This window comes from Ceratotherium simum, chromosome 22 (genome assembly GCF_057802395.1).
Source record: "Ceratotherium simum simum isolate JZ-2026a chromosome 22, ASM5780239v1, whole genome shotgun sequence".
NCBI classification, from domain to species: Eukaryota; Metazoa; Chordata; class Mammalia; order Perissodactyla; family Rhinocerotidae; genus Ceratotherium; species Ceratotherium simum.
In genome coordinates, this window is record NC_141921.1 from 12,683,376 (window position 1) to 12,708,953 (window position 25,578).

Genomic DNA, 25,578 nt, shown 5'->3' on the forward strand with positions numbered 1-25,578 from the left:
ACTCCACCCACCTGTCATGTGTGTCACTGAGGCTAGCCTCATCCAGGGTAAACAGCTCCTTCAACTCGCCCAGAGAGAAATGGCGCTCCACATCCTGCTCCTCATCTACCACACAGCTGCTCAGTGCCTTCTTGTGGCTCTGACGCTGAAAGATCTTCTCCTCAATGGTTCCTGCCTGTGGGGCCCGGGGGAGGAGGGGCAGAGGCAGGGATGCAGGGCTGACTCATCCCTATACACAGAGGGCAGGAAAACCCAGGGGTTGAAACTATAGGCACCCAAGAGAAGGCGAGATGAATGAATAGTAAAGAGTCCTGCAGCACTATCTCTGCTCAGCTGAACCCATTTTCCCAGTTTATCTCTTGGGAATATGACTTGTGTATGTCTGCCCACCCAGGGTATTTTCTGTACCAATGGAGGGTTTCAGGGCCTGGGTAAATCCCTTCAGGGTGAGCTGAGGTTTGTCTGCAACAGCTTCACCAGACCTCTATACCAAGCCGGAGTCTCACTCACTCAATATCATTTGGGTATCCTATCCAGGCCCTTTGCTAACGCTAGGATACAAAGAAGAATCAAATATGATCCCTCTTCTTGAACTCATAGACTAGTGGGAGAGACAGATGTGTAAACTCATTGGTACAATGATAGAAATATGTATAGGGTATATATACAGGGGCCCACAAAAGGGATGGTAAAGTGGAAAAGCGTTGAAATGCTTGAAAGTAAAGATTATCCTTGGGGCAGGCCCGGTGGCGCAAGAAGTTAAGTGCGCGCGCTCCACTGTGGCAGCCCAGGGTTTGCAGGTTCGGATCCCGGGCACGCGCTGACGCACCGCTTGTCAAGCCATGCTGTGGCGGCGTCCCATATAAAGTGGAGGAAGATGGGCACGGATGTTAGCCCAGGGCCAGTCTTCCTCAGCAAAAGGGGAGGAGGATTGGCAGATGTTAGCTCAGGGCTGATCTCCTCACCAAAAAAAAAAAAAGATTATCCTTAAGCTGAATCTTGAAAAATGAATAGATGGTTTACGAGGGAAGAGAGAAGGGAAGGCGTTCCCAGCATAAGAACAAAGGAATAAGCCTGGCCTACTGGAGGACTGTGAGGAGTTCAGCCTGTCTAGAGGATGGTGGGAGTGTAGTAACAGCTGGGACTGAGTAAGTCAGCAGAGGCTATATTGGAGAATCTTGGATGCCAGAATACAGAGCTTGACCTTGTTCTGGAAGTGATGAAAAGCAAAATCAGAATTTTTGGAAAGTTCTTTCTGGAAGCAGTATGGGAAGAATGGGTTAGGGTAAGACCAAAGGTAAAGAATTAGGAAGCTACTGCAATATCTAAGTGAGAGATGACTGTGACCTTAGCATGGGACGGAGAGGAAGGTTAGATTAAGGAAATTTCATGAAGGTAAAATCAAATGGTAATTGGAATCTGGTTGTTAGGAGACAGAGAATGGTCCAGGAGGATGATGCCCAGATTTGGGTTGGGTAGATAATGGAGCCATTAGATGACAAAATTCAGAAGGGAAATGAGTTTAGTCATGATGCATCTAAAGTGCTCATGAGACAGTCAAGTGGAAATGAAGAGTAAGTGATGGAAATCTGGGTCTAGAACTCAGGTAAGAGATCTGGGCTAAAAATTTAGTTAGAGAATTGTCAATATAATGAGTATGTGTATATGTAATCACAGACTAGAAAAACCAGAGTGGCGTTTCCAAAGAGAAAACAATTTTAAGAATAGTGGTCAACAGTGTCATATACACAGAGGAAAAATCAAGAGTCTCTTGTTTTAGCAATTAGAAAGCCAATAGTACATTCGAAAGCAGGTTCGGTGGCATAAGTGGTCTGATGAGTGAGTAGAAGATGAGTAGGTGAAGTAATCTGTAAGCTTTGGAAAAATCTGACGGTGAATGAATGGAAAGTAACCCAAGGTAGTGGCTAGAATACGACAAAGGGTTGAGAAATTGTTTTGTTTTTAAGGTGAGAGCTACTTGAGCATGTTTATAAACTTCAGGGGAATAAAAGAGAAATCGATCAACTAAGAAAGGAAAGGATGGGAAGTGGTCTAGAGCAGAAGTGGAATGATGAGCCTCAGAGAGGAAGGAAATGAACTTCCTCTGAAATGGGAAGGGAAGAGCAGGTGTAAGGATTTACAGAAGAGAGGAAGGGAGGCGAGAAAATTCAAGCCTGGTAGCCTATATTTTTTCTGTGAAGTAGAAGACAAAATCTCTTCAGAAAGAAAGAGAGGCCAGGTTAGGTAGGAAACTTGAGGGAAGTGGTGAAGGCTTGAAGTGGCTGTTGAGGAAATGAGATACGACCCAGCCCAAAATGGAGAATGTAAATTTGTGGTAGTACCAATCCGTAAATGCAAATTTTATCTGGTGAAGAAGCTGAGAACAAACAGCTGTAATGATCCAAGTGGAGGAGGTATTAGGGAAAGAGTGGCTGAAAGGGTGCACAGTGAGGATCATGCTGAATAGAAAGGGAAGTCAAGTCAGACTAGGGGGATGTACTAGGGACATGAAATTGAAGCAGATGTAGGAGGTATGAGAAAGCTGGCAGGACAGAAGTGAGAGTAGAATGATAGCTATTAAAGTTTTGGGTACTGTGTAAAGTTTTGTTACTGTTAAAAGTTCCAGAGTGTAGCCTTGGGAGTAATTAAATGAGGGGGAGTTAAGGAGGTCATTAGAGATGAGACCAAGGAAACATAAAGGCCAGAGTGCTGGATAGTCCTTGAAGTCAGCCAGGATGATAGCTGGATTTGGAGAAGAAATAAAGACCTAGCTGGTGTCCAAAGTCATCAGAGAATTAGGAAAATCGCTGAGGGTAGATGACTGTAGCAGGGAAGAAAAGAGGGTAGTCAAGTCAACAACATGAGCTTCAAAAGAGAAACTATAGGATGGATGGTCTGAGTGATCACTGAGAACTTGGAAAATGCCAATACCACTTCTTAGCCCCATGGGACATGGAGTGTGAGAAGACTACAAAGCAGGTGGCACAGTAGAAATCAGGTATGAGGGAAAGCAGTGAAAGTCCTGTGAAAAGGATAAGGCCAAAGGGGAATTTGTTAACTATTGAACAGGCGTCCAGAGGGCACAGTAAGAGGAGTTTGAGGGAATAGGGTGGAGAGAGGAGGAGAGAACAGAAGAATAATGGGCTCCAGGCTAAGCCTATAGCTTGGCCACTGCTAGAGACAGAGGGGCCAGAGACAGGCAGTGAGAAACAACCCAAGATGGTCCTGAAGGTCTTGTTCCCTACTTTGACCACCATCATCATCCTTACAGACAGCAGGCGATAGATATAGCAGGTCTTCTTTTGACCATCACGCCAGACTCGGGCCATGGCTTGTTCATCATTGGCTGGGTTCCAGTCAGGGTCAAACATGACCAGTCGGTTAGCCCCAATGAGATTAAGGCCACAGCCTCCAGCTTTGCTGCTCAGCATGAAGACAAAGTCGGGGCTCTAGAAAGAGAGGAAGCAGGAGAAAAAGAACCTCTTGCAGCCTGAACTGGAATCCTACTCAGCCCAGCTGACTGTTGTCTCTCATACATCTGTACTCTTATGCTCAGACCAATTGTGAGGACCACCAGTTTGTCTGCCTACCAGCCAATTTCCCAGCCCACAAAGTCAGTTCCCAGCCCAGCCATCACCAACCAGCCTAACCCTACCACACCCACCAGAAAAAAAATCAAGAGAGTCCCTAAAGCAGAGCCCCCTTATAGCCTCTCTATCAACCCTTAATTCTGTTGTTACTGCATTGGTGGTGTTGGGGCAAGGGCATTTACCAATGGATTGTTGAAGCGCTCCACAACCTTGGCTCGCTTCTTAATGGACATTGTGCCATCCAAGCGGACATACAAATACCTGAAGGGGAATCCAAAGATCAAAATCCAAGAAAGAAGCAGAACCCCTTGGAGCCAGAGCCACTGAAGGGACTGAACCAACCATGCTTGAGGCTGTTAATGCACAGCCTGAGGCCCTAAACTCCCAAAGGGAGGGGCAGGGAGCTAGGGGCCAGGACTCTGTCCTGTGGGAGTTCCTGAAGGGCCAGGGGCTATTCTGCTTGGAGATGGAGCTAGGGTCATTGCAGCAAGAAGTGAATAGACATCTTCTGGGAAGTCCCTTCTGCACCCACATCTTGGCCCACATCCCCAATCAGAACACCTACTCTTTCTACGGGGACAGTAGGGGTGGCACCCTTTGGCAGCCTGGTTAGGCTCTTCCCTACCTTCGGGCCCGGCAGAGCTTCTCAAAGAGGTCCAATGTCTGTGTATAATTGGACACCAGCACTACTTTGTCACTGCCACGGCTTCGGGTCACCGCCAGAATGTAATCAAGGACCAGCATCTTACCTGGGGAAATCAGCAAACATTAGCCCCCAATGGGCCATCCCGATAGTTTAGGATTCTTACTCTTGATAACCTGCCTTGAGCAAGGATAGGCCTAGCACAAAGAGATAATCTCCCACCCCTCCTCCCAGAGGAGCCCAAAGACTGTAGGAAAGGGCTCACCTGACAGCTGGGGCTCTAGAGCCTTGGAGCTATAACCAGGGGGGAATGTGTCCAAGGCACCTTCAAAGCCATCTTCCTCCTCCACACACTTGTCATAGATTAGAGCTGGGTCTAAAAAAAAAAACACCAAATGCCAGCTACATTGCTTTTGGAAGTTTCCACTTCAATGCTCATTAGAACCCCATCTAGAAGCCTACCCAGAAGACTTTCCTCAGCCCAGACTTGCTTGGTCCAAAATTCCAGCCTGCAGTCAGTACCATCTGGGACCATGAGTGGACAATCTTGTTCACTAGTGTGTTCTCCCAACAAGAAGGGAGCTCTACCAGAGAGGGCAAGGTTTGTTATTTTTCCTCCTGTTCAACATTTTATATGCACATGTGCATGCACATGCACACACACACACACAGTCCTACATACCCCAAGCATCAAGCATGGGCTGGGCAGAGGTTAAGCTAAATTTTCCAAAGTAAAGGGTCTGCTTTACAGTGTACACAATGCAGGGCTCATGTCTTGGGGTGGGCTGGAATCACATGTGGCCTCTATGAGGACTCTGGACGAGTTTTAGTAAAGGTGGCTGGACCACCTGTAGGAGCCTAGCCTTCCTTGCTCGCTCTCACAGAGGACCCCAGGGCACAGACTGAACTCACGATTACATAGCTTCTTTAGCGAGGTGATGGAAGAAAGAGAAGACACACTCATTTTGCCGTCACGCAACTCTTCTGCTGGCTTGGCCTGTCTCAGAAACCTCTTGTATAATTCAGTCTGAAGGGGTGTCAACCTGAAAAAATGGCAGCTGGGTCAGTGGGAAAGGCTGGACCACACTTGTACCCTTTGAGGACACCTTGAGAGCCCACTCCACACCCCTCGGTTGAGTTCAGTACCTACAACAAACCACCTGCTCAATCTTCACAGGAAGATATTTAGAAAGGATATCAGATGTCCTCCGTATCAGGCATCTGGGGAGAACAGGATAAAAAGGTAAGGGGCTGGTAAAACTGCCATGCTAACTACTGGAATACAAGCCACCACCCAGAGGACCAAGACTGACTCTCTTTCCTAGTATCAAATGTCAGAGACCCATTAGCCCTATGGCAAATATATCCAAGTCAAGGTCTCAGTCATGGGAACAGAATCCCTTTCAAACAGTCTAGCTTAGACTAACAACTCTTTCTCTTCCCCTTCAAAAGTTTAGCTAGTCTTCAAGAGAAGGTCGAGGTTTCCCATTGAGCCTGGTGCTCTGACAGGGAAAGCAAGCTGCAAACCACTTAGTCCTTAGGGGAGTTTCTGCTTGCATTTGCCCAAATGCCTGCTGCCACATGGCCCAAGGCTCAATGAAATTAAGCCCATACCTCCTGGCAGACTAGGAAGGACAGGGGATCAGGCACCTCAGAAGCAGCTCCTACGAACACACTCACTCTCCTTCCTGCCATCTAAAATTAGGAGGGAGAGGCAGTTGGGAAGGACAGGACTCTTTAGGATGTAAGCCATCAAGTGTATATACCTACAACAGAGGAGTGCAGAATGTACCTGCCCCCTGGGCTATGTGGCCCCCTTGGAGAAAGCTCTCTCAGCCGGGGAGCCACACTCATCCTTCAGATCTACTCCTACCTGTCACAGAAGACTATGGGGCCTGGGAAGGGAAGCCTGGTGCTTTAGGTCTGAGACTGAATGACAGGAAGCTTCTGAAGTACTAACAATGCTCCAAGGGATATTTTGCTCAGAAAGTCCGGCAGCATCAGAAAAGAGCTTCCTTGGCAGGTTGCTAGGCAGCCCAAAACCAGACCATAGGGCCCAAGACAGGAAGAAAGCAGGGACTTGGCATGCAAGACCCTTTCATTTATTTAGTGGCTATGGTCAGGGCACAAATCTCACTCCCTTCCTAGAACCATAGCCCTCATAGGCCAAGGCCCTAAAAGATTGGCCTTGGATGGCTTAGGAGGCAATTCTGATGACCTCACTTGGGGAGACCCAAAGAGAGGTGCTGCTGTCTAGCCCAGCCCCCACCCCGCCATTACCTATTCACAATGCTGGTAAGCTCCCGAAGTCGCTCCTCTCCTAGCTGTCTGTCTGCCTCACTGGCAGCTGCATCTCGACCCTTCAAAATTGGCAACTCAAAATGCTTTTTGAACTCGTGGGCAGTTCCTAAGCACAAGAGAGAAGGAGAAATCAAAGCACTAAAGAATGTGGGAAAGCAATGATTTTCTCACTGCCAGTAATGGCAAACTACTTTGTTACAGACCAATCCTCCTGCCAAGAACAACAAAACTGAACAAGTTACAGGCAATTTCTGTTTGAATAGTCCAGAGAGCTACCAAAGCAGTGAAGACTTGAATGGCCAAATATTGAGATAGTAGATTAAAACCCCAAAAAATATAACTAATTACATTAAATATAAATGGATCAAATAATCCAATTAAAAGGCAGCTGAATTGTCAGAGTGGATTTTTTTTAATGCCCACCTATATGCCGCTTATAAAAGATGAAGTAGCATGTATCAGTACTACAAGTACTGATACATGCTACAATGTGGATGACCCTTGAAAACATTATACTAAAGAAGCCAAACACAAAAGATCACATACTGTATGACTGCATTTATATGAAATACCCAGAACCGGCAAATCCATAGAAACAGAAAGCAGACTGGTGGTTACCAAACATTAGGGGTAAGGGGGAATAGGGAGTGACTGCTTAATGGGTATAGGGTTTTCTTTTGGCCAGGAATAAAAAAGGTCAGATATCTCACAAAAGAGGATCTCCAAATGGCCCATGAGCCTATTAAAAGGTGTTCAACTTTATTCAACATTAGATAAATGCAATGAGATATCACTAAACGCCAGAATGAGTAAAATAAAAAATTCTTTTAAAAAAGATAAATATTGGTGATGATATAGAGCAGAGTCAGCGAACTACAGCCGTGGGCCAGCCACCTGTTTCTGTGAATAAAGTTTTATTAGAACACAGCCATGCCCCTTCATTTACATATTATTTATGGCTACTTTCATGCTACAATAGCAGAGCTGAGTAGTGTGACAGAGACTATGGCCTGCAAGCCTAAAATGCTCTCTAGGTCTTTAAGAAAAAATTTGCTAGGGAGCCAGCCCCATGGCCGAGCAGTTCAAGTTCAGCATGCTCTGCTTCTGGGGCCCGGGTTCAGATCTGGGGTGCAGGGCTACTCCACTCATCAGCCATGGTGTGGATGCATCCCACATACAAAGTAAAGGAGGAAGACTGGAAGGGATGTTAGCTCAGGGCTAGTCTTCCTCAACCAAAAAAAAAAAAAAAAGGAAGATTCCCAGCACATGTCAGCTCAGGGAAAGTCTTCCTCACGAAAAAACAAAGAAAAAATTTGCTGACCTCGGATGTAGAGACACAGAATTCTCATGCGTTGCTGGTACAATCTCTTTGGAAAACTGGAGTATCTACTAGAGCTGAACACATGCGTAACTTATGACTCAGCAATTCTACTCCCGGACAGAGAAATGCATACTTAACCAAGAGAAATGCATACTATGCTCATGTAAAGACATGTACAAGAATATTCACAGCATCATTATTCAAAAGAATAAAAAACCAGAAACAACTCAATTGTCTATCAACAGTAGAATAAATAAATTCTGGTACATTCATAAATGTAAATGGAATAGTATACAAAAATGAAAATGAACAAACTACTGCTACATGCAACAACATGGATGAATCTCATAAATATAACATTGAACAAAAGAAACCAGATGCAAAGGAATACATTCCATTCACATAAAGTTCAAAAATAGGCAAAAACCAATCTTGAGTGTCAGGAGAGTGTTTACTTCTGGGGAAAAAGGAGAGTAGTAATTAAAAGGGGATGCTGCTGAGATGGGGGCAGCAATTGATCTGGTGGTGGCTACCCAAATGCATTCATTTTGTGAAAATCTTGCTGCTCAGCTGGTTCTCTGGCTAAAGTAATTTCCTGAGCACTGGCAAGTTGGGGTGGCACTAACAAACCCTTCCACAGATATTTACATGCAAGAGCTGCCCAAACTGTGGCTGCCAGGGGCTCAAGGGAGTGGGAAATGGGGAGTTATTGTTTTGTTTTATTTGGGGGGAGGAAGATCAGCCCTGAGCTAACATCCAATGCCAATCTTTCTTTTTTTTGCTGAGGAAGATTAGCCCTGAACTAACATCCGTGCCCATCTTCCTCTACTTTATATGGGACACTGCCACAGCATGGCTTGACAAGCAGTGCGTCAGTGTGCACCCGGGATCCGAACCTGTGAACCCTGGGCTGCCACAGCGGAGTGTGCACGCTTAACCACTTGCGCCACTGGGTGGCCCCAGCAATTATTGTTTAAAGGGTAGAGTTTCAGTTTTGCAAGATGAACAAAGTTCTGGAGATGGAGAGTGGTGATGGCTGCATAGCAAGGTAAACATACTTAATGACACTGAATTATACATTAAAAAATGGTTAAAAAAAAAAACAAACAGAAAACCGCCCAAGACAGAGTCTGGTCTGAGGCCAGAGCTCTTGTGGGGCAGCTAGGATGTAACGAGAAAAATCCCTGGGGGTAATGTTTCCACCTCCAGCTCATAGTGACACCATGCCCTGCAGAGCCCCTGCCACCTCTGCAGTGGCAAAATAGCCAGAGTAGGCCTTGCTGAGTTGCTCAGCAGAGCCAAGGTCACCCAATGGCTTTGCTACTCCCTGACAAGAGAAGTCTTCCTACAAGAGTGCCTAGTGGCCCACTAGCCTTCTCTCCTCACCTAGAGTTACATTCCCAAGGCCAAGGCAAGGCTCCTCTCCAATGTAGCAAACAAGGCTGGATTCTTACCCAGGATGCCTGAATTAACAAAATGCACCAAGCTGAAATACTCAAGGAGATCATTCTGGATGGGGGTCCCAGAGATGAGCACTCGTCGGCTGGTGTTCAAGCTGTCCAGGGCCTGGTAAGTTTGATTCTCAGAGTTCTTGAGCCTGTGTCCCTGCAGGGAAATTAATTCTCACTTAGGCTTGGGCACAATGTGACATCCCTAATGGTAGCAGTCTTATGTATACAGGAAAAGAGGAATCAGAAACGTTACAGGCCCTTGGGCCTTGGGAACTGGGCAGGGGGCATCGAGAGTAAGAGTGTACCCACATGCTTGCGGAGAAATGTCAGGCTCAAGAGACAGACCTTCAGTTTCCAGACCAGTGCTACATCCATAAAGCAAAGATTGTTTCCTCCTCTCATCATCCCTGCCCCAACCTCCAGAGTCTTAGCAGCCTGCCTATCCTCAGAGATCCTGCGGCCATGTTAGAGACCTGTGTTTTCAGGGAATCCTCCCCAGCCCACCAGCCCAACCAACTCAGAATCTCCTGAGCCAGATGCCTTCTGTATTAGTCTCAGGCCATGTCTGGGCTGTCAGTGCTAAAGGGACTTGGCCCAGGCTCCTCCTTCCCTCTTCCCACAGAATCCACACAGCTCATACACTAAACAAAGAGTCTCTCTGCTCCTTTTGCATCATTTCCCCAATCCCTACTCTCCCTGTTACCCATCCCCCGTACACACCTCCGTTACTTCTCTCTTTTAAGTCTTTTTCAAGAAAATAGTAAAGGACCCTATCAGCTTCCCTCTTTCCCCACATGGGCAAGATCAGGCCTGTGATCTATCTCCGGCTCCTATTCAGCCCCTCACTGGGCAAGGCATACAAAACACAACCACAAGTGAAAGAATGAACAAATAAGTCAGCCTTGCACAATACAATTAAACACAGACCCCTCCACTGACTCTCCTATCTATCGGATCAAGTCCAAGCTCACTAGCTTAGCATTTCTCAATAAGGCCCCAGCAAACTTCTCTGACCCTCTCCACAGCTTGTCACAGTCCAGGAAGCCATAACTCCTCACCACTCCTAACACTGCATTTCCTAGGTCTCTTCACCCATGCCACTCCTCTGCTCAGAATTCTCTTCCACAGGCAAATTCATCCAATGTCATCTCCTACGCAAAGCCTTCCTCAAGGACCCCAGGCTGGTGGTCTCTCTCACCTCTGTGCTCCTATGGCACTCTGTACATAATAGCTATTTACTGAATCCTTTTAATGTGCCAGGCACTGTACTAAGCTCTTTACCTATATTCTCTTCTATAATCCAGATAACAATCAGATGAGTGGAAATTATAACACCAATTTTAGAGAAACTGAGGTTCAGAGAGGTGAACAGTTATCCAAAATCAAGCTGGTAGGGCCGGCCCCGTGGCTTAGCCATTAGGTGCACGCGCTCTGCTGCTGGCGGCCCGGGTTTGGATCCCGGGTGCACACTGATGCGCCGCTTCTCCGGCCATGCTGAGGCCGCGTCCCACATACAGCAACTAGAAGGCTGTGCAGCTATGACATACAACTATCTACTGGGGCTTTGGGGGGAAAAAAATAAATAAATAAAATTATACAAAATCAAGCTGGTAGAAGGTAGCAGAACTTGGATTTGAACTCAGGTCTGTATGATTCCAAAGTCTGGGCACTGTGCTACTCTGCCTCTCATCTACCGCTCTGTAGACTAGAGTACTAATCACTCTCTACTATACTTTCTCTCCTCACCTGGGCAGGAACTTCTTTTCTTAAGGCAGAGACCATGTCAGATGTGCCTTTATAACTTCAGTGCATAGGACAGAGCCCCACAGAGAGCACTGTTCAGTGAATGCTTGCTGAATGAAAGAATGAATGAATAACCAACATTGCTATTAAAAAATTAGACATAGAATTTTAAATTTTAAAAAATGACTGGATGTTGTACACCTAAAACTAACACAGTGTTGTGTCAATTATCTTCAATTAAAAAAAAATTTTTAAGACATCCAAAAAAAAAAAAAAATTAAATTGAATTAAAAATGACTGGAGGCTCCAAGCACTAGCCCTGAAACAGAAGGCGGAGACTTTTGAGCTGAAGAGGAAAATGAAACGTGAAACTTATGAAGCAATTACCCAAAAGGCCCTAAGAAAACGGGCATCAACACTTGGCTCCCTCTAACTGAAGCTCCCTGAGGGCAGGCATCATAGGATCCTCAGGGCCTGACATATAACAGGCCCTTAATAAATAACCCAGTGAATGAACTGGGCTGGCACAGTATCCCTGTGGGTCTCTGTGGAAGAGAAAGCCAACCCCAGCTCCCTATGGGACCTCCCTGGCTCCAGACCCAGCTCCTGCCACCATCACCCATGAAATTAAAACCCAAACTCTGGCATGTCAGCAAATTAAACATTTGGCCCAATGAAGAGTGGTCAAAGCTCTTATTTATAAGCTGCTGCTGAATTTCTGTTCTAGCAGAGTTCTCAATTTATCCTTTTTCTTCTTTTCTTCTTCTTCTTCTTTTTTTTTTTTTTTTTTTGCTGAGGAAGATTCGCCCTGAGCTAACATCTGTGCCAATCTTCCTCTATTTTGTATGGAGGTTGCCACCGCAGCATGGCTGACAAGTGGTGTAGGCCCACGCCCAGGATATGAACCCGTGAACCCAGGCCACCGAACCAGAGCATGCCGAACTCAACCACTAGGCCATGGGGCCAGCCCCACAATTTATTCTTTTTAAAAACAAAAAATGATACCAAGATTAAACACCACACTTCTCTCTCTGAAACATGAGTCCTATGAGTAGCATTTTTGTTTTTTTATGCATTTCCCCAGCATCTTTCATCTGACTTGTTTTGGGGTCTAGCACTTGTAAAGGAACATACATGGGTCTGGATGAGGCACACAAGGATAGTCCTTCCATACCTAAGCCAAGCTTCTTCCCACACCAAGCTTTGGGTTATATCCAAGGCAGTAAGAGATAGGAAAGAGAGCCAGGACTGGAAACCTCAGACCTGAATTCAAGTCCCAGTTCACTATGTACTCACTGGGTAGACCTGAGCAAGTCACTGCACTTCCCTGAGCTGGTGTCCTAATCTCCAAAACTGAGATGACGATGATGTCAATCCCTTCCCTATTCGTACATGTTACAAAAGGCTTCCATATATCCTCTCTCTTGATCCGGATCACGTCCTTTTCAGGTAGACCCTGTGCCATCTACCCTCTAGACAAGGAAACTGAGTTTCACAGCAGACTCATCTGCACAATCATGCTTACAAGCAGCACAGCCAGGGCTGATCCCAAGCCTTTTGACTTGCCCCGCCTAACTCAGATTACTGTGAGGATCAAGGATTTTGTACAGAGTTATTATGCATAACTGTGTGTTCCAGAGAGAACCATCAGCTGGGAGGAAGCGCTATGGGTTCGGGGAACATGAAAGCCTGGGGTGGCAACTTCCCTTTCCAGGGTCTGAACAGGACAAACTCTCTCCTCTTAGAGTAGGTTATCTTTCAGAGTTTTGGCTTCCTCAGGTCTCTGATAACTGACAAACTGCCGACAAATAAAAGGTAGATGAGTAGAAGGGAGGGTCAGGGGGCTGCAGTGTGGCAAGAAGCAGCCTTGCCCCTTGTGCCCTGCAGAGCCAGTTCAGGAAACAGGACAGAGTGAGGAAGAAAAGGAATGCTACAGAGCAGAAGAAAATTTAGATGTCCCTCAGTCCTCAAGGGCTTGACAGCTACAGCCTGCCTTCCTATTCAATGCCCTGGCCTCTGGACCAGGCTCCTGGCACAGTCCCCCTCCATGGTGATAAAGCAAATGCCAGGGCCCTGAGCTGCACAAGGTGGTCACACACATACCCCACCTCAACCTGCTAAATCCCTTACTCCTACCAGAAAGAACAGCCTATCAGGGTATCAGAAGTTGGCAGACATGCCATACAATGACTGATTCTTCTTAAGGACAAATAGCTCACAACTAGCAAGTAAGGCACCCCAAAGTAAGCTTTTCTTCTCTGTCCTCTCCCAAAAGACCCTCAGATACTGGGCTAATCTATAGTCCCCAGAGCACAGTCAAGCCTGTCAATCAGTTGACAGATAGGGCCAAATCTTTCAGCCACCTGGTCTCCACTAGAGCTCCAAGGATGTGCAAAGTGACCTTAACTCTCCCAAGAAATGCAAACAATGACAGCAGCCTCAGGGTAGGCAAGCTCCCTGGAGTCCTGGAAAATTCTTTACACTAGGAAGCTCCCAGCCACCATCACTCCTTTCTTTTTTTTTTTTATAATTCTATTTATTTATTTTACTTTTTCCCCCAAAGGCCCAGTAGATAGTTGTATGTCATAGCTGCACATCCTTCTAGTTGCTGTATGTGGGACGCGGCCTCGGCATGGCCGGAGAAGCGGTGCGTCAGTGTGCACCCGGGATCCGAACCCGGGCCACCAGCAGCGGAGCACGCGCACTCAACCACTAAGCCACGGGGCCGGCCCCACCATCACTCCTTTCCAAGCAGTAGCATGTCTACCACCATTCATGCATAGTGCTGGAAAAGGCCTGGAAGTACCTACTGCCATATTTCCCTTAGTCCTAGAGAATCAACACAGATTACTGTAAGGTATATGGATTGTCCACACTGGGCTTTCCTATCTCTGTGCTTCTGATCATGAGTCCCCCCCAACCCAGAATAAAAACCAGAGCTGACATTTACCAAAGTCTTATGACTATGATAAGAGCTTTCCCTCAATCACCTCATTTAATCCTCACAATAATCTCACGAGGCAGATATTATCACTCCATTTTACTGACACAAAAACAGAAGCTCAGGTGATTAAGTAACTTGTCCAAGGTCGTATTACCAGTAAGTGGTAGAGCAGGATTTGAATAAAGGTCTCTCTAACCCTAGACCCTGTTCCCCTAAACACTGTACCATGTCTCTCCACCCATCCAAATCTCTCCCACCCTTCAAAGTCCTTCTTAGATCTAGGAATACTGTCTGGAGGCAACAAAACCAATCAGTCCACAGCACCTCACCCACCTCCGAGTTCCAAGCACTGCTTACTCCCTCTTTTGGCAGACTGGTATCTTGGGATCTCCCTCTCAATTGCCTTCTGAGGCAACATGCTGTCCTCAGCATTTCCCAGTGACTGGCACAGCCCTTGGATGGCAGTGCTCAGTGAGGAGACTTTGACAGACTTTCTCCTACCACATAGACTGCTAAGAGTCAAGTACCTCGTCACATATGACCAGTCCAACACTGCCTTTCTGGAGGACTCCAACATGAAGGCGGAATGTCTCATAGGAAATGATGAGGATGGGAGAAGGCACTCTGGCTCCACGCTGGTTCATGAATCCTTCTACAACAGAAAAGTTGTCAAAGGGACAAATCTTAGAATATCTTAAAGAAAAAACCAGTTTCACAGCTCTTTAATTTAGCCTGGAAATAACTGACTATTTCAACTAGATTCCATGGGAATTCTCTTCTCTTCCACCCCTTCATTGCCCTCAACCCTGGCCATCCGCGAGTATACACATAAGAAAGGAGCAGGTTTTGTGGAAAAGTGCAACCATCTTTGTTAAGCCTCCGTACCCAGCTTTTGGTCTATCTCATCCTTAGAGCCTCCGTCGATGGCCAGAGGTTGGATCCTCCCTCCAAGCCACTTCCCAACTTCATTGTACCAGTTCTTCACTAGGCTGGAGGGCGACACCACCACTGCCTTGTCAATTTCTGGCTTGCACTCTGGACTCTGGCGCAAAAGCGTCCACATCAACGTAATGCACTGCAGTGTCTTGCCCAGTCCCATCTCATCAGCCATGATGCAGCCGTGGCTGCCAGGGATGCGCCGACTGGTGACACACTCCCACAGGAACTTCACTCCCTGGAGAATAACAGCACTTAGCCTACTTTGACATCCACATTGCTGCTGCCACAGAGATGGCAGCCTCCCAGGCTCAGCCCCTTAGCCCATACCTCATTCTCCCCACCCCCATTTACCTCTCTCTGGTGAGGCCGCAAGACCTTACTGAGAATAGGATCAACGACCACATGGACAGGGAGTTTTTCCCTGAGAAAACACAGCAAAGAAAATGGAGCTCAGACATGAGCAAGGGCAAGTCCTAAGAAAGTTGTGTCCTGCTCATCCAGAGGCCACAGAGGCAGTTGACTAAGAAAGGACCTTCTTGGCCTGATAATCAAACCATAGCAAATCCCACTCCAGGAGTTAGAAAATTAGGAGGGGGGATGGGTTCCCTATGCCATCACCTCAACCCTTCTTGCTCCCCTGAGTGAGCCTGGCTGGAAGGGGTAAGGAACCCCCACCAACTGGACGCGACCACACGCTCTTCCCCAGGCACTCTCCTTGCCCACCTACCTACTCTCTGGATGGTGCAGTAGTCAAGGCAGCACTCCGAAAACATATGCCAATCCCAAGGAGAAATCACACCAAAATGCCCTCTGCCCTCTCAGGTATGTGTACTTACAGAGGACCAGAACTGCTCAAGAAATACCAACGCACATACTTGTCAAGCTTCAGCTGGTCATGGGCGCTCAGTGGAGGAGGCTCGTACAGAACCAAGGCACCTTCGTCCAGGGGGTCGTGGAGAGCCCGGCGGACCCCAGCCCTTTTGAGGCCCAATGCTCGAGAGCCCAGAGGACCTAGAAATCAACAATCTGTCACCTGAGCCTCTGTGCTGAGTAGCTCCAGCAGGCGCAGCTCAAACACCTATCCTTTACACAACCTCTCCTAAGCTCCCATATGACCCTCTCTCTCCCAGAACCTCTCCAAGCCCAGTTTGGGCACCTCCACCTGACCATTATCCCAGTCTGGCTCAGACAAGTTTTTCCCATTTTACTTCTCCCGTTCAACTACAAACTTCTAGGGGGCGAGATCTTGTTCATCTCAACTCAAATCAATTCTAGAAAGGTCTGAAACCCTACAGGGGTCTTTCAAGACTGAGAGTTCTTGAGAGCTGGCCTCCTCCCTCCCCAGTCCCAGTTTTAACACAATGCTATGCCCTACACAGGACAGGGGCAAAGTCTGTAGGACCTAGGCTTCCAACAGAGTCAACCTCATAAAGGAGAGGCTACTGAACTCGCCTGGACTGAATGAAGCCTGGGTCCATCAGCCACTCTGGCCCACCAGGAGCTTCCTGAGCTCTGGCACATCCCCACCAAGCAGATGAGGGGCAGTTACTCTTGGCAGCCCTTGCTGAAGCCACCAAACACAGCCTTCATGCAGGCCTCAGGAGGGTCACCCCATACATAGTCACCACTGGATTAACATCTTCAATTCCAAGCTAAGCTTGTATTTACTAAAGCGGAGGTTTTTTATCTATTCAGGCACATTCACACATGACTGATTCAAAAAACAGAATAGCCTCCATTTTTACCTTGATAGTTTGGAATGGGGATTTTGAAAGGCTTTGACAAAATGCTTCGAATAAATGCTTCCTTAAAAGAAGAAGAAACAGGAATTCAGGACTGATTGGAGATGTTATGGGACAATATTTTTACAAATGCAGTCTAAAATGCCTATTTAAGCATCGTAATACATTCAGAGCATTGTATTTTGATTATGTTTCATTCAGATGTAAGTAGAACATAAGATGTGCTCCATATTCGGTTATTAGATTTTGTACAACAGCCTCCATCTTTAAGGCTTTACATAAGATTTTACAAATACCCAGGGACAGCACAGTGCCATTGGAAGTGCTGAGCCTCAGTCAACCAACCAGAAGGCTCAGACTCATTAGCTCATGAAAGACCACACCAGTGAGGACACCTGGCTATTCCCTAGGGTGCAGCACCTTAAAAAGAAAGCACCACAAACTTACCCAACCCCAGTACTAACAGGGAAATCCAATGTCTGGTTCAACCACTGTCCTATAGGGCTACATCTTCCCAAGCATACCTCACAACTCTTTTTTTGTCATATCAATTCTGTCTACTGCATCTAATTCCCACACCAATTCCTACATCAGCCTCCTTGGGAATTAAACAGCCCTTCAAAGAGTAATGGTAGCAACAGGAGCAGTAGTATTAGTAAAATAAAATTAACAAAGGCAAAAATGACAACAATAATGATGGCTAACAATGTACGCGAGATGCAGTGCTAAGCCCCTTGCATTCACATTATCATTTAATCCTTACTGACAGACCTGTGAGGTCCATGTATTACTGGTATCCCCATTTTACAGATGAGCAAATTGAGGCTTAGAGTGGTTAAGTCACTTTCCCAAGTCACACAGCCATGACAGATACAGGACTTTCTTGATTCTAGGGCCCTTTCTTGTAACCAGTGGGCTATATGGCCTCCTAACCCAACCTGTTTGAGTATAGCCACGTGGATCAGCCCAGACTCAGCAGCTTCCTGCCATGGGAAAGCACAAGAGAGAGAACAACGTGACAAAGGGGACGTAAGAGAAAGGGCAAGCCTATCACCAAGAAAAATCAAGTGGGACAAAGGTGACAGGAAACAAACACATGTAGGTCCCAGAGAAGGGTGCCCTTGCTGCCTTTACCTCAGGGCTTGCAGGAAGCCTGGAATCAGCACTGGGCTATGGGGCTGGGGTGGGGCAGAGAGGAGGCAGGAGAGTCCATGGCACCAGTTCCTGAGCTAACTCTGACAACTCCCATCACAGTTTTGGCCTATACACACCTGAGCCCTGTGAAGAATTACAATAGCCTGTGAACCCAAACAAAAAAAGAGCTGGAACCCAAGAGAGCAAAGAGAAAACAAGAGCAGAAACCCTAAAGGTAGTTTTAATGGGAATACATTAGGGAAAAAGAAGTGATGGAAAAAACTCCCCTCTGGCAAAAAGGTAGCTTAATAGAAAAAAAAAGCAAGCCTGTCTTGCCCTGAATTTTTTACCTGTGTATTCTGACCTATTTCTATAAAGATCATTATAAATTTCTAAAAACTCAATGTACTTCAAATAGGAAAAATGTAATGAATACTGGTGATCCATTGGAAGACAGAAAAGGAATGTGGAGAACTGAACGTCATTATCACACTAAACAACATGACAAGGGCAGGGTTGGAGAAAGACCCAACTCTTTATTTGCATATTTCTTTGCAGCTGAATAAAAATTTTTATTGACTATTTTTAGTTACCATGTTATTATAATTATGAATAGCAATGATAATGAGAAAACCATCTATGAAAAATGCTAACAAAAAGTTACCCTTAAGTCAAAGGAGAGGAAAAGGAAGGAGATGGACTCTTCAATTTGGTATCAATTCTGCTTTCAATTCTGAAACTGAAATATTATTTTCAAGATTATCAATATAGAAAGCTAGATTTCAGGCTCTGAATAGCCAAGAATTTATGCTCCAAATTTGACAAGCCTTTCAATAAAACCCAGGAGCCACAGGTTCTGCAGGGAGAACTGTGGGCTTGTGCAACTAGCATAGAATTGCAAGGACCCGGGCCAAAAATGTCTGAGGGCACAGCCCAAGAGACTTGCAATAGCCAGCCTTGGGGAATCTGGCCTGATACTGCTCACTAGACTCTGACAAAGGCAGGCGAGACAGCCTGCTCTCCCTTTGTTCATTTAGTTTACCACCTTTTCCTTCTGATAGAAGAGGGTGAGTATTCCTCCTCCCCACCAAGGTCAAAACCTCCCTCTTCTACAGAGCTTCACTCTATCAGTTCTGCCTTATCTCTCCTGTATCTCAAACTCTCCCTCTCTACTAGCTTTCTCAGCAGCATTTACAACATGCTTAACTATCTTAAAAACAAAAATTCTTTTGACCTCTTATCTCCTCCTTTTCCAACTTCTAGAAAGAGTTTTCTGTCTCCCCTTCCTTATCTCCGACACCTCACAGCTATCTTCTGCCCCTTTCACTCCTCTGAAATGACTCTGGCCAAGATCACCAATGGCCTACATGACCCTAATTCCAATGGACATGTTTCTATCCTTATCTTATTAGGCAAAGTTGGCCCCTCCTTCTCAAATATTCTCTGCCTTTGACTTCCATGACACCATTCTCCCACTATTCCACTTCTCTGGGACCTCATAAGAGTCCCCTAATGGGCTCTTCTTCCTCTGCTTAACCCCCTCAAAAGTCAGTGTTCCTCAGGGCTCAGTCTTCAGCTTTTCTGACTGTACACCCACCCTGACACTCCAAAATACTTCAGAGGTATCAAATATTATCTCTACGCTAACGACCCCAAAACTATTTCCAGTCCATACCTTCCTCCTACACTCCATATCCCCATTTGCAACCACCTCCAATCCCAGCCATCCTACAGGACTTCACACTCATGGTGTCTAAGGCTAACGTCCTCATCTCCAAGGCTGCAGTATGACCTTTGTGGGCCCAAGGCACTTTTGTCTTTTGGACCCCTTCCTTCACCGCTTTCACAGAGGCTCTTCCCTCTATCTAGAACATTTCCCACGTTCTTGACCTGACTGAACTCTCATATCCTTCAGGACTCAACCTAATCAGCAAATCCCTCAGATTCAGGTCTTCACCAACCTCCAGACCGTGAGCCCCCCTACTGTGTACTCTCACCACACCTGCACTTATGTTATATAGTTACATCGGACAACTTGAATGAATCCTGAATGAAGACAGTCCCAGAGGACTACACACCATTTTTAAAGCTCAAGAAACAAACAATGTATTACTTAGTGAATTATATACATATGGTAAAACTATCACAAAAAGCAAGGGATGATGAACATAATCCAGGATAGCTGTTACCTCTGGGGACGGGAAAAGGGATTATGGCTTTGATAATGTTCTAGTCCTGGATGGTGGGTTTACAGGTGCTTATTTTGTGTTTTATATCTTACATATGTTATATATATGTATTCTTTTGTATTTATCAACTACTACATGAAAATGTCTGCTGAATGCACAAATAACTAACCTTCATTACGGATTCCCATCTTTCCTTCAAAACATCCCTGTAAAGGAAACATACACTCCTGCGTGTCTCCTCTACTCTCAATTCTCTACCACAACACTTCACAACTGACACCAGATATGTGCGTTTTCCACACAGCGTAATTCTTCAACACCACCTGGGAGTTCTACACTCTACCTCAATTCTGACACTATCTACCTGGAGCAAGCATCAGATCCTACAGGTTAAGCGTTCTGTCCCACAAGACTGTTTCACCCACTCCCTACTTCAAATGCCAATCCCAAGTGTAGGTTGTTACCTGTACTTCTGACCAACAGGCTATAAGTCAGAGGTTCCCACAACCCCCTCCTCGGGTTCAATTAATTTGCCAGAGTGGCTCACGGAACTCAGGAATACAGTTTACTTACTAGATTACTGGTTTATCACAAAGGATATTAAAGAATATGAATGAATAGCCAGATGAAGAGATACACAGAACGAGGTCTGAAAGGGTCCAGGGCACAAGAGCTTCTGTCCCAAAGGACAGGGTGCACCAGCCTCCCTGCAGACGGATGCATTCCTGTTTGCCAACCCAGAAGCTCTCCAAACCCCTGTCCTTTGGGGTTTTTTTATGGAGACTTCATTACAATGATTAAATCATTGGCCAGTGGTGATTGAACCCAACCTCCAGCCTTTCTCCCCTCCCCAGAGGTCAGGGTTCCAACCCTCTAATCATAGGCTTGGTTCCCCTGACAAGCAGCCCCCAAGGTTAGGTGCTTTACAAAGGGCATCTCATTCAAGTAAACTCAGGTGTGGTTGAAAGGGGCTTGTTATGAATAACAAAAGACACCCTTGGTGCTCTTATCACTAAAGAAATTCCAAAGGCACAGAGCTCAAAATCACTGTCCCTCAGAAAGCTTGGTGGTAAAAAGCTTTGGAGCTAGGCAGATCTGACTACTTTGAAACTTTAGGCAAATTAGTTAACCCCTCTGAGACTCAGCTTCCTCATCTTAAAAAATGAGAATTACAGGGGCCGGCCCAGTGGTGTAGCGGTTAAGTTCGCGCAACGGCGCGCCCTGCTGCGGCGGCCCGGGCCCGGATGGCAGGCACGCCCGGGCCCGGATGGCAGGCACGCACGGATGCACCGCTTGTCAAGCCATGCTGTGGCGGCATCCCATATAAAGTAGAGGAAGATGGGCACGGATGTTATCCCAAGACCAGTCCTCCTCAGCAAAAAAAAAGAGGAGGATTGGCAACAGATGTTAGCTCAGGCCTAATCTTCCTCACAAAAAAAAAAAAAAAGAGAGAGAGAGAGAGAGAGAATTACATGAGCTAATGCACAGAACCTGCCCTGGAGATGACTGATTTTACTAGAGGAAACACGTGAAAGCTATAGGACTCTGGTACTCCCTACAGCCATATGCAGAGTCAGACACTGAGCCAGCATGAGGATCCTGGTTCCAACACCCTGCCATGGCCTTCCCTCACCCATACCCTCCTTTCCTCTGGAATCTGAGCCACCTGAGATCTGGTGCCCAAGTACCTATAAACAAGGGGGACTCCAAGTCAGGCACACATCTCTAAGGAAAGAGGCCAGGTCTCAAAGCTTCCCCCGAAGCCTGTCTGCTGGCCACTGTACAGCACTGGCGGAGTCACCAGGGGTTGGAGTGTCCATATGCAAAACCACAGCACACATGCATACATTGGCAGGTGGTAATTCCGACTTACATGTTGACTACTGTCCAGACAGGGTGGCCGATTGGTTAGCTGAGTCAAAGGTTTCCGAAAAGGAGACAGGAAACACTCCTGGGTCTGTGTCTCACTGCTGGATTTCCGTTTCTTAGGAGTCTAGGAGAGAGTATTGAAGGTGAAGTCTGGAAGGCCACAGAGTTCACCACAATGGCAACTAATATTTAAAATGCTTATTGGGGGCCGGCCCCGTGGCTTAGCGGTTAAGTGCGTGCACTCCGCTGCTGGCGGCCCGGGTTCGGATCCCGGGCGCGCACCGACTCACCGCTTCTCCGGCCATGCTGAGGCCGCGTCCCACATACAGCAACTAGAAGGATGTGCAGCTATGACATACAACTATCTACTGGGGCTTTGGGGGTAAAAATAATAAATAAATAAAATCTTTAAAAAAATAAAAAATAAAAAAATAAAATGCTTATTGGGCCGGCCCCGTGGCTTAGTGGTTAAGTGCGCGCGCTCTGCTGCTGGCGGCCCGGGTTCAGATCCTGGGCGCACACCGATGCACCGCTTCTCCGGCCATGCTGAGGCCGCGTCCCACATACAGCAACTAGAAGGATGTGCAGCTATGACATACAATTATCCACTGGGGCTTTGGGGGGAGAAATAAATAAAGAAATAAAATTTAAAAAAATAAAATAAAATGCTTATTAAGCACCAGGCACTGTTAAACTCTTTCTTCACATATATTATCATGTATCATCTTCAAAGTAATACTATGATATAGGTTTATTATCATCCTTATTTAACAGGTGAGAAAACTAGAGCTTAATGAGGTTAAAGAACTTGGGTCTGGCCCGGTGGCATAGAGGTTAAGTTCGCCTGCTCCACTGCGGCAGCCCGGGGATTGCAGGTTCAGATCCCAGGCGCACACCTATGCAGCGCTCATCAAGCCATGCTGTGGGGGCATCCCACATACAAAATAGAGGAAGATGGGCACAGATGTTAGCTCAGCGACAACCTTCCTCACCAAAAAAAAAAAGAACTTGCCTAATGTGAAAAGGGACACTAGCAGAGGTGAATGATGTGGGCCTGTGAAGGGCAAGTTCACCAGTAGCATGGAGTCATGCTCCCTCCAAATCTACACTCCAAAGACCCCAAGGAACGATTGAGCAACCCTTTGCTTCCCTCCCTGAGTTTCCCAAAGAAGGGACAAGAGTATGCTGCACCCAACTCCTGGGCCACTGAGGTCACTCCCCAGTCAGTCCACACCATGGCAGTGAGGACACCAGCACCAAAAGCATTTTCAGGAGCAACCAGCAGCAGACAGCACCATTTATGACCCAGCTGCACCAAGTGCTGCCCGAAGTTCAAGTCTGAGACCTATGTAAGTGGCACGGGGCAGCCAATGTGCCTCTCTCACAGGTAGAGGAGCTCCTACACACCAGCGGTGCAACTTACAGAGCAAGTGCTACCAAGCCATCAGGCAAGAACCCACTTGTACCAGCTTGCCAAGCTATCTGAAGCTTCAATGATCCTGTAAGACACACCTGAAACAAACACCAGGCCCCTTCCCCTCTCAACACATGCTTTTACTCATATACTACCCCTGCCCAAAATCACCTTCTAGACCTTCCTTAGCTAATCTCTTCCTCTAAAGTTCCATGGCCAAGCCCTTGCTTCTTCTTTTTTTTTTTTACCCAAAGCCCCAGTAGATAGTTGTATGTCATAGCTGCACATCCTTCTAGTTGCTGTACGTGGGACGCGGCCTCAGCATGGCCGGAGAAGCAGTGCATCGGTGCGCGCCCAGAATCCGAACCCGGGCCGCCAGCAGCGGAGCGCGCACACTTAACCGCTAAGCTATGGGGCCGGCCCCAATCCCTTGCTTCTTGAACTGCTCTCTCTCTGAAGTACATGCTCCATTGCCCTATTGATTTTGGTTTACATAGGTCCTGCCCACAGCCAGCCCCAGCAAGCCTCCAAGTCAAGGAGCAGAGCACAGGGCCCAGTCCAAAGTCAAACACACTGTACTTGAATATTAGCAGGGACTGGAGGGGCACCACCCCTCCAATCTAGGCCTAAACGAGCTCAGGACCCTAAGGTAGGCCAAGTACACTCTACTGGTCTGTGACATTGGGCAGGGGACAAAGAGCAAAAGAGCAAACTGCTAGTTGCTGCTGGGGAGCCCTTTTTTTCCAAGGGAGACAAAGGGCCCAAACCAACCTGCTCTTTTGCTTTGGAACACCTCTTCTTACCAGAAAAATTGAGGCTATATTAGCTTCTCGAAAGCACCTTGAAGACAAAGATTTTATTGATCTTGTCCAATGCCTGACACATAGTAAGCACCTATGAAAGAGGCGCCAGAAGCCTCTACAGAGACAGAACTACAGAACATATGGAAGAGGCTTCTGGAGGTGACCAGGTTCATTCCATGTAACCCCAGAAACCAAGATCAGGATTCCTTTCGGCTGGAGGCCCTACATGCCCACCTTCCTTATCCTCTTGAGGGCAGAGTACTCACCACTGCCTCAGGCCGCCAGTCTTCATCAGCAAATGGTCTGCCTTCCGGTTTTCTCTTGGCCAGCTGGCTAGGAGCTAAGCTCCTCCTCTGTTAAGGGGAGAACGAAAACTAAGTACCTGCATGGATCCTGCAGCCTGAGCCCATTACAGCCAAACACAAGGCTACCCACAGTCTCCCCTAGGCCCACACTTACCATCCTGGGGCCAGGAGCATAAGACCTCAAGTATCCATCAGTCAAAGTTCAAAGGCACCCAGCAGCTGAGAGTGCAGAAGCAGAGCCTGGTAAAGAGCGGGCTGCTGTAATACTGAGAGGATGGGCTAATTAAAGAGGGAGCACGGATGGAGGGAACCCAGGCAGGGGCTAGGGTTTGGGCCCAAACTGTAAGAGTGTCGGTCGCCAATTAGCCAAGGCAGGAAAGCAGGCCAAAGAGGAAATGTCCAAGCAGAGAAGAGTAGATAGAGGTCTGGGGTGGGGGCAGGAGACAGGTGGGGTCGGGATAATGGTCCCAGGTGGACGTGAATGGGGGTGGGGAGAGATACCTGAGGGGAGGGAGGTAACTGCAGGCCAGGAGAGAGAGAGAGAGGCTGGAGTGAAAATCCGAGGCCTGGGGAGGGCGAGGCGCCCGAGTCCGGAGAAGGAGGATTTCCCAGTCTGGAGCGCGGATGGCAGGTCCAGACTGAGGGAGGCAGGGCAGGGATCCAGGCAGGACACGTAAAAGACCCGCGCTTGGGAGGGGAATCCCAGGCGGGGCTGGAAAGAGCGGCAGAGATGCACTCCCGCGGGCTTAACCTTCCTCTTCCCAAGGCGCGCGTTAACAGCCTCCAGGGCGCTCCGGACCCGCCAGGCTCTGTCAATCGAACCTCCCGCCGTGCTGCCGCCACACCACCCATTGGCTGCGTTCGAAGCGCTCGGCGCTCGCGACCCAAGGAAGGGGGCGGGCCTAGAGCTGCGGCCGCCGTGGGGCGGGGCTCTGGAGCTGGAGAGGCGGAGCGGCCCCGCTGGGAGGCGGGACCTAGGGGAAGGCGGGGCCCACAGCGGCGGGAGCGGTTGGGCGAGGCGAGGGGCGTGCGCAGGGCGGCGCGCGAGTTTTGTGCCCGCGGGTGGGACTCTGGCTCTGGTCCCTGGCGTATGTCGGAGGCCGGTGAGCTGGCCCGTCAGCAACTGGAAAGACGATTTGCACCAGACTGGGCCGCAGGGGAGTTGCCACCTGTCTGCGGAAGGCTGGGCA

General features: G+C 47.5%; 1 protein-coding gene across 3 annotated transcripts in view; it reads right to left on the reverse strand.

The window, feature by feature from the left end:
- Positions 1-25,164, reverse strand: part of RAD54L (RAD54 like) — a 25,652-nt gene extending 488 nt beyond the window's left edge. The window contains exons 1-18 of one of the 3 annotated variants that reach the window (XM_087446008.1): positions 24,890-25,164; positions 24,543-24,628; positions 24,350-24,436; positions 21,871-21,990; positions 16,678-16,738; positions 15,808-15,943; positions 15,284-15,353; positions 14,879-15,167; positions 14,521-14,645; positions 9,310-9,460; positions 6,514-6,640; positions 5,380-5,454; positions 5,146-5,276; positions 4,499-4,609; positions 4,216-4,339; positions 3,773-3,851; positions 3,270-3,449; positions 12-175 (exon numbers count right to left, since the gene is read on the reverse strand). In XM_087446008.1, coding sequence (XP_087302134.1) covers positions 12-175; positions 3,270-3,449; positions 3,773-3,851; positions 4,216-4,339; positions 4,499-4,609; positions 5,146-5,276; positions 5,380-5,454; positions 6,514-6,640; positions 9,310-9,460; positions 14,521-14,645; positions 14,879-15,167; positions 15,284-15,353; positions 15,808-15,943; positions 16,678-16,738; positions 21,871-21,990; positions 24,350-24,436; positions 24,543-24,545 — 2,033 coding nt within the window. In that variant the 5' untranslated portion in view covers positions 24,546-24,628; positions 24,890-25,164. Of the gene's footprint in view, positions 1-11; positions 176-3,269; positions 3,450-3,772; positions 3,852-4,215; positions 4,340-4,498; positions 4,610-5,145; positions 5,277-5,379; positions 5,455-6,513; positions 6,641-9,309; positions 9,461-14,520; positions 14,646-14,878; positions 15,168-15,283; positions 15,354-15,807; positions 15,944-16,677; positions 16,739-21,870; positions 21,991-24,349; positions 24,437-24,542; positions 24,655-24,889 lie in introns of all 3 variants that reach the window. The other 2 variants (XM_004442038.3, XM_087446009.1) reach the window with 2 other exon arrangements.
- Between the last annotated feature and the right edge of the window lie 414 nt (positions 25,165-25,578).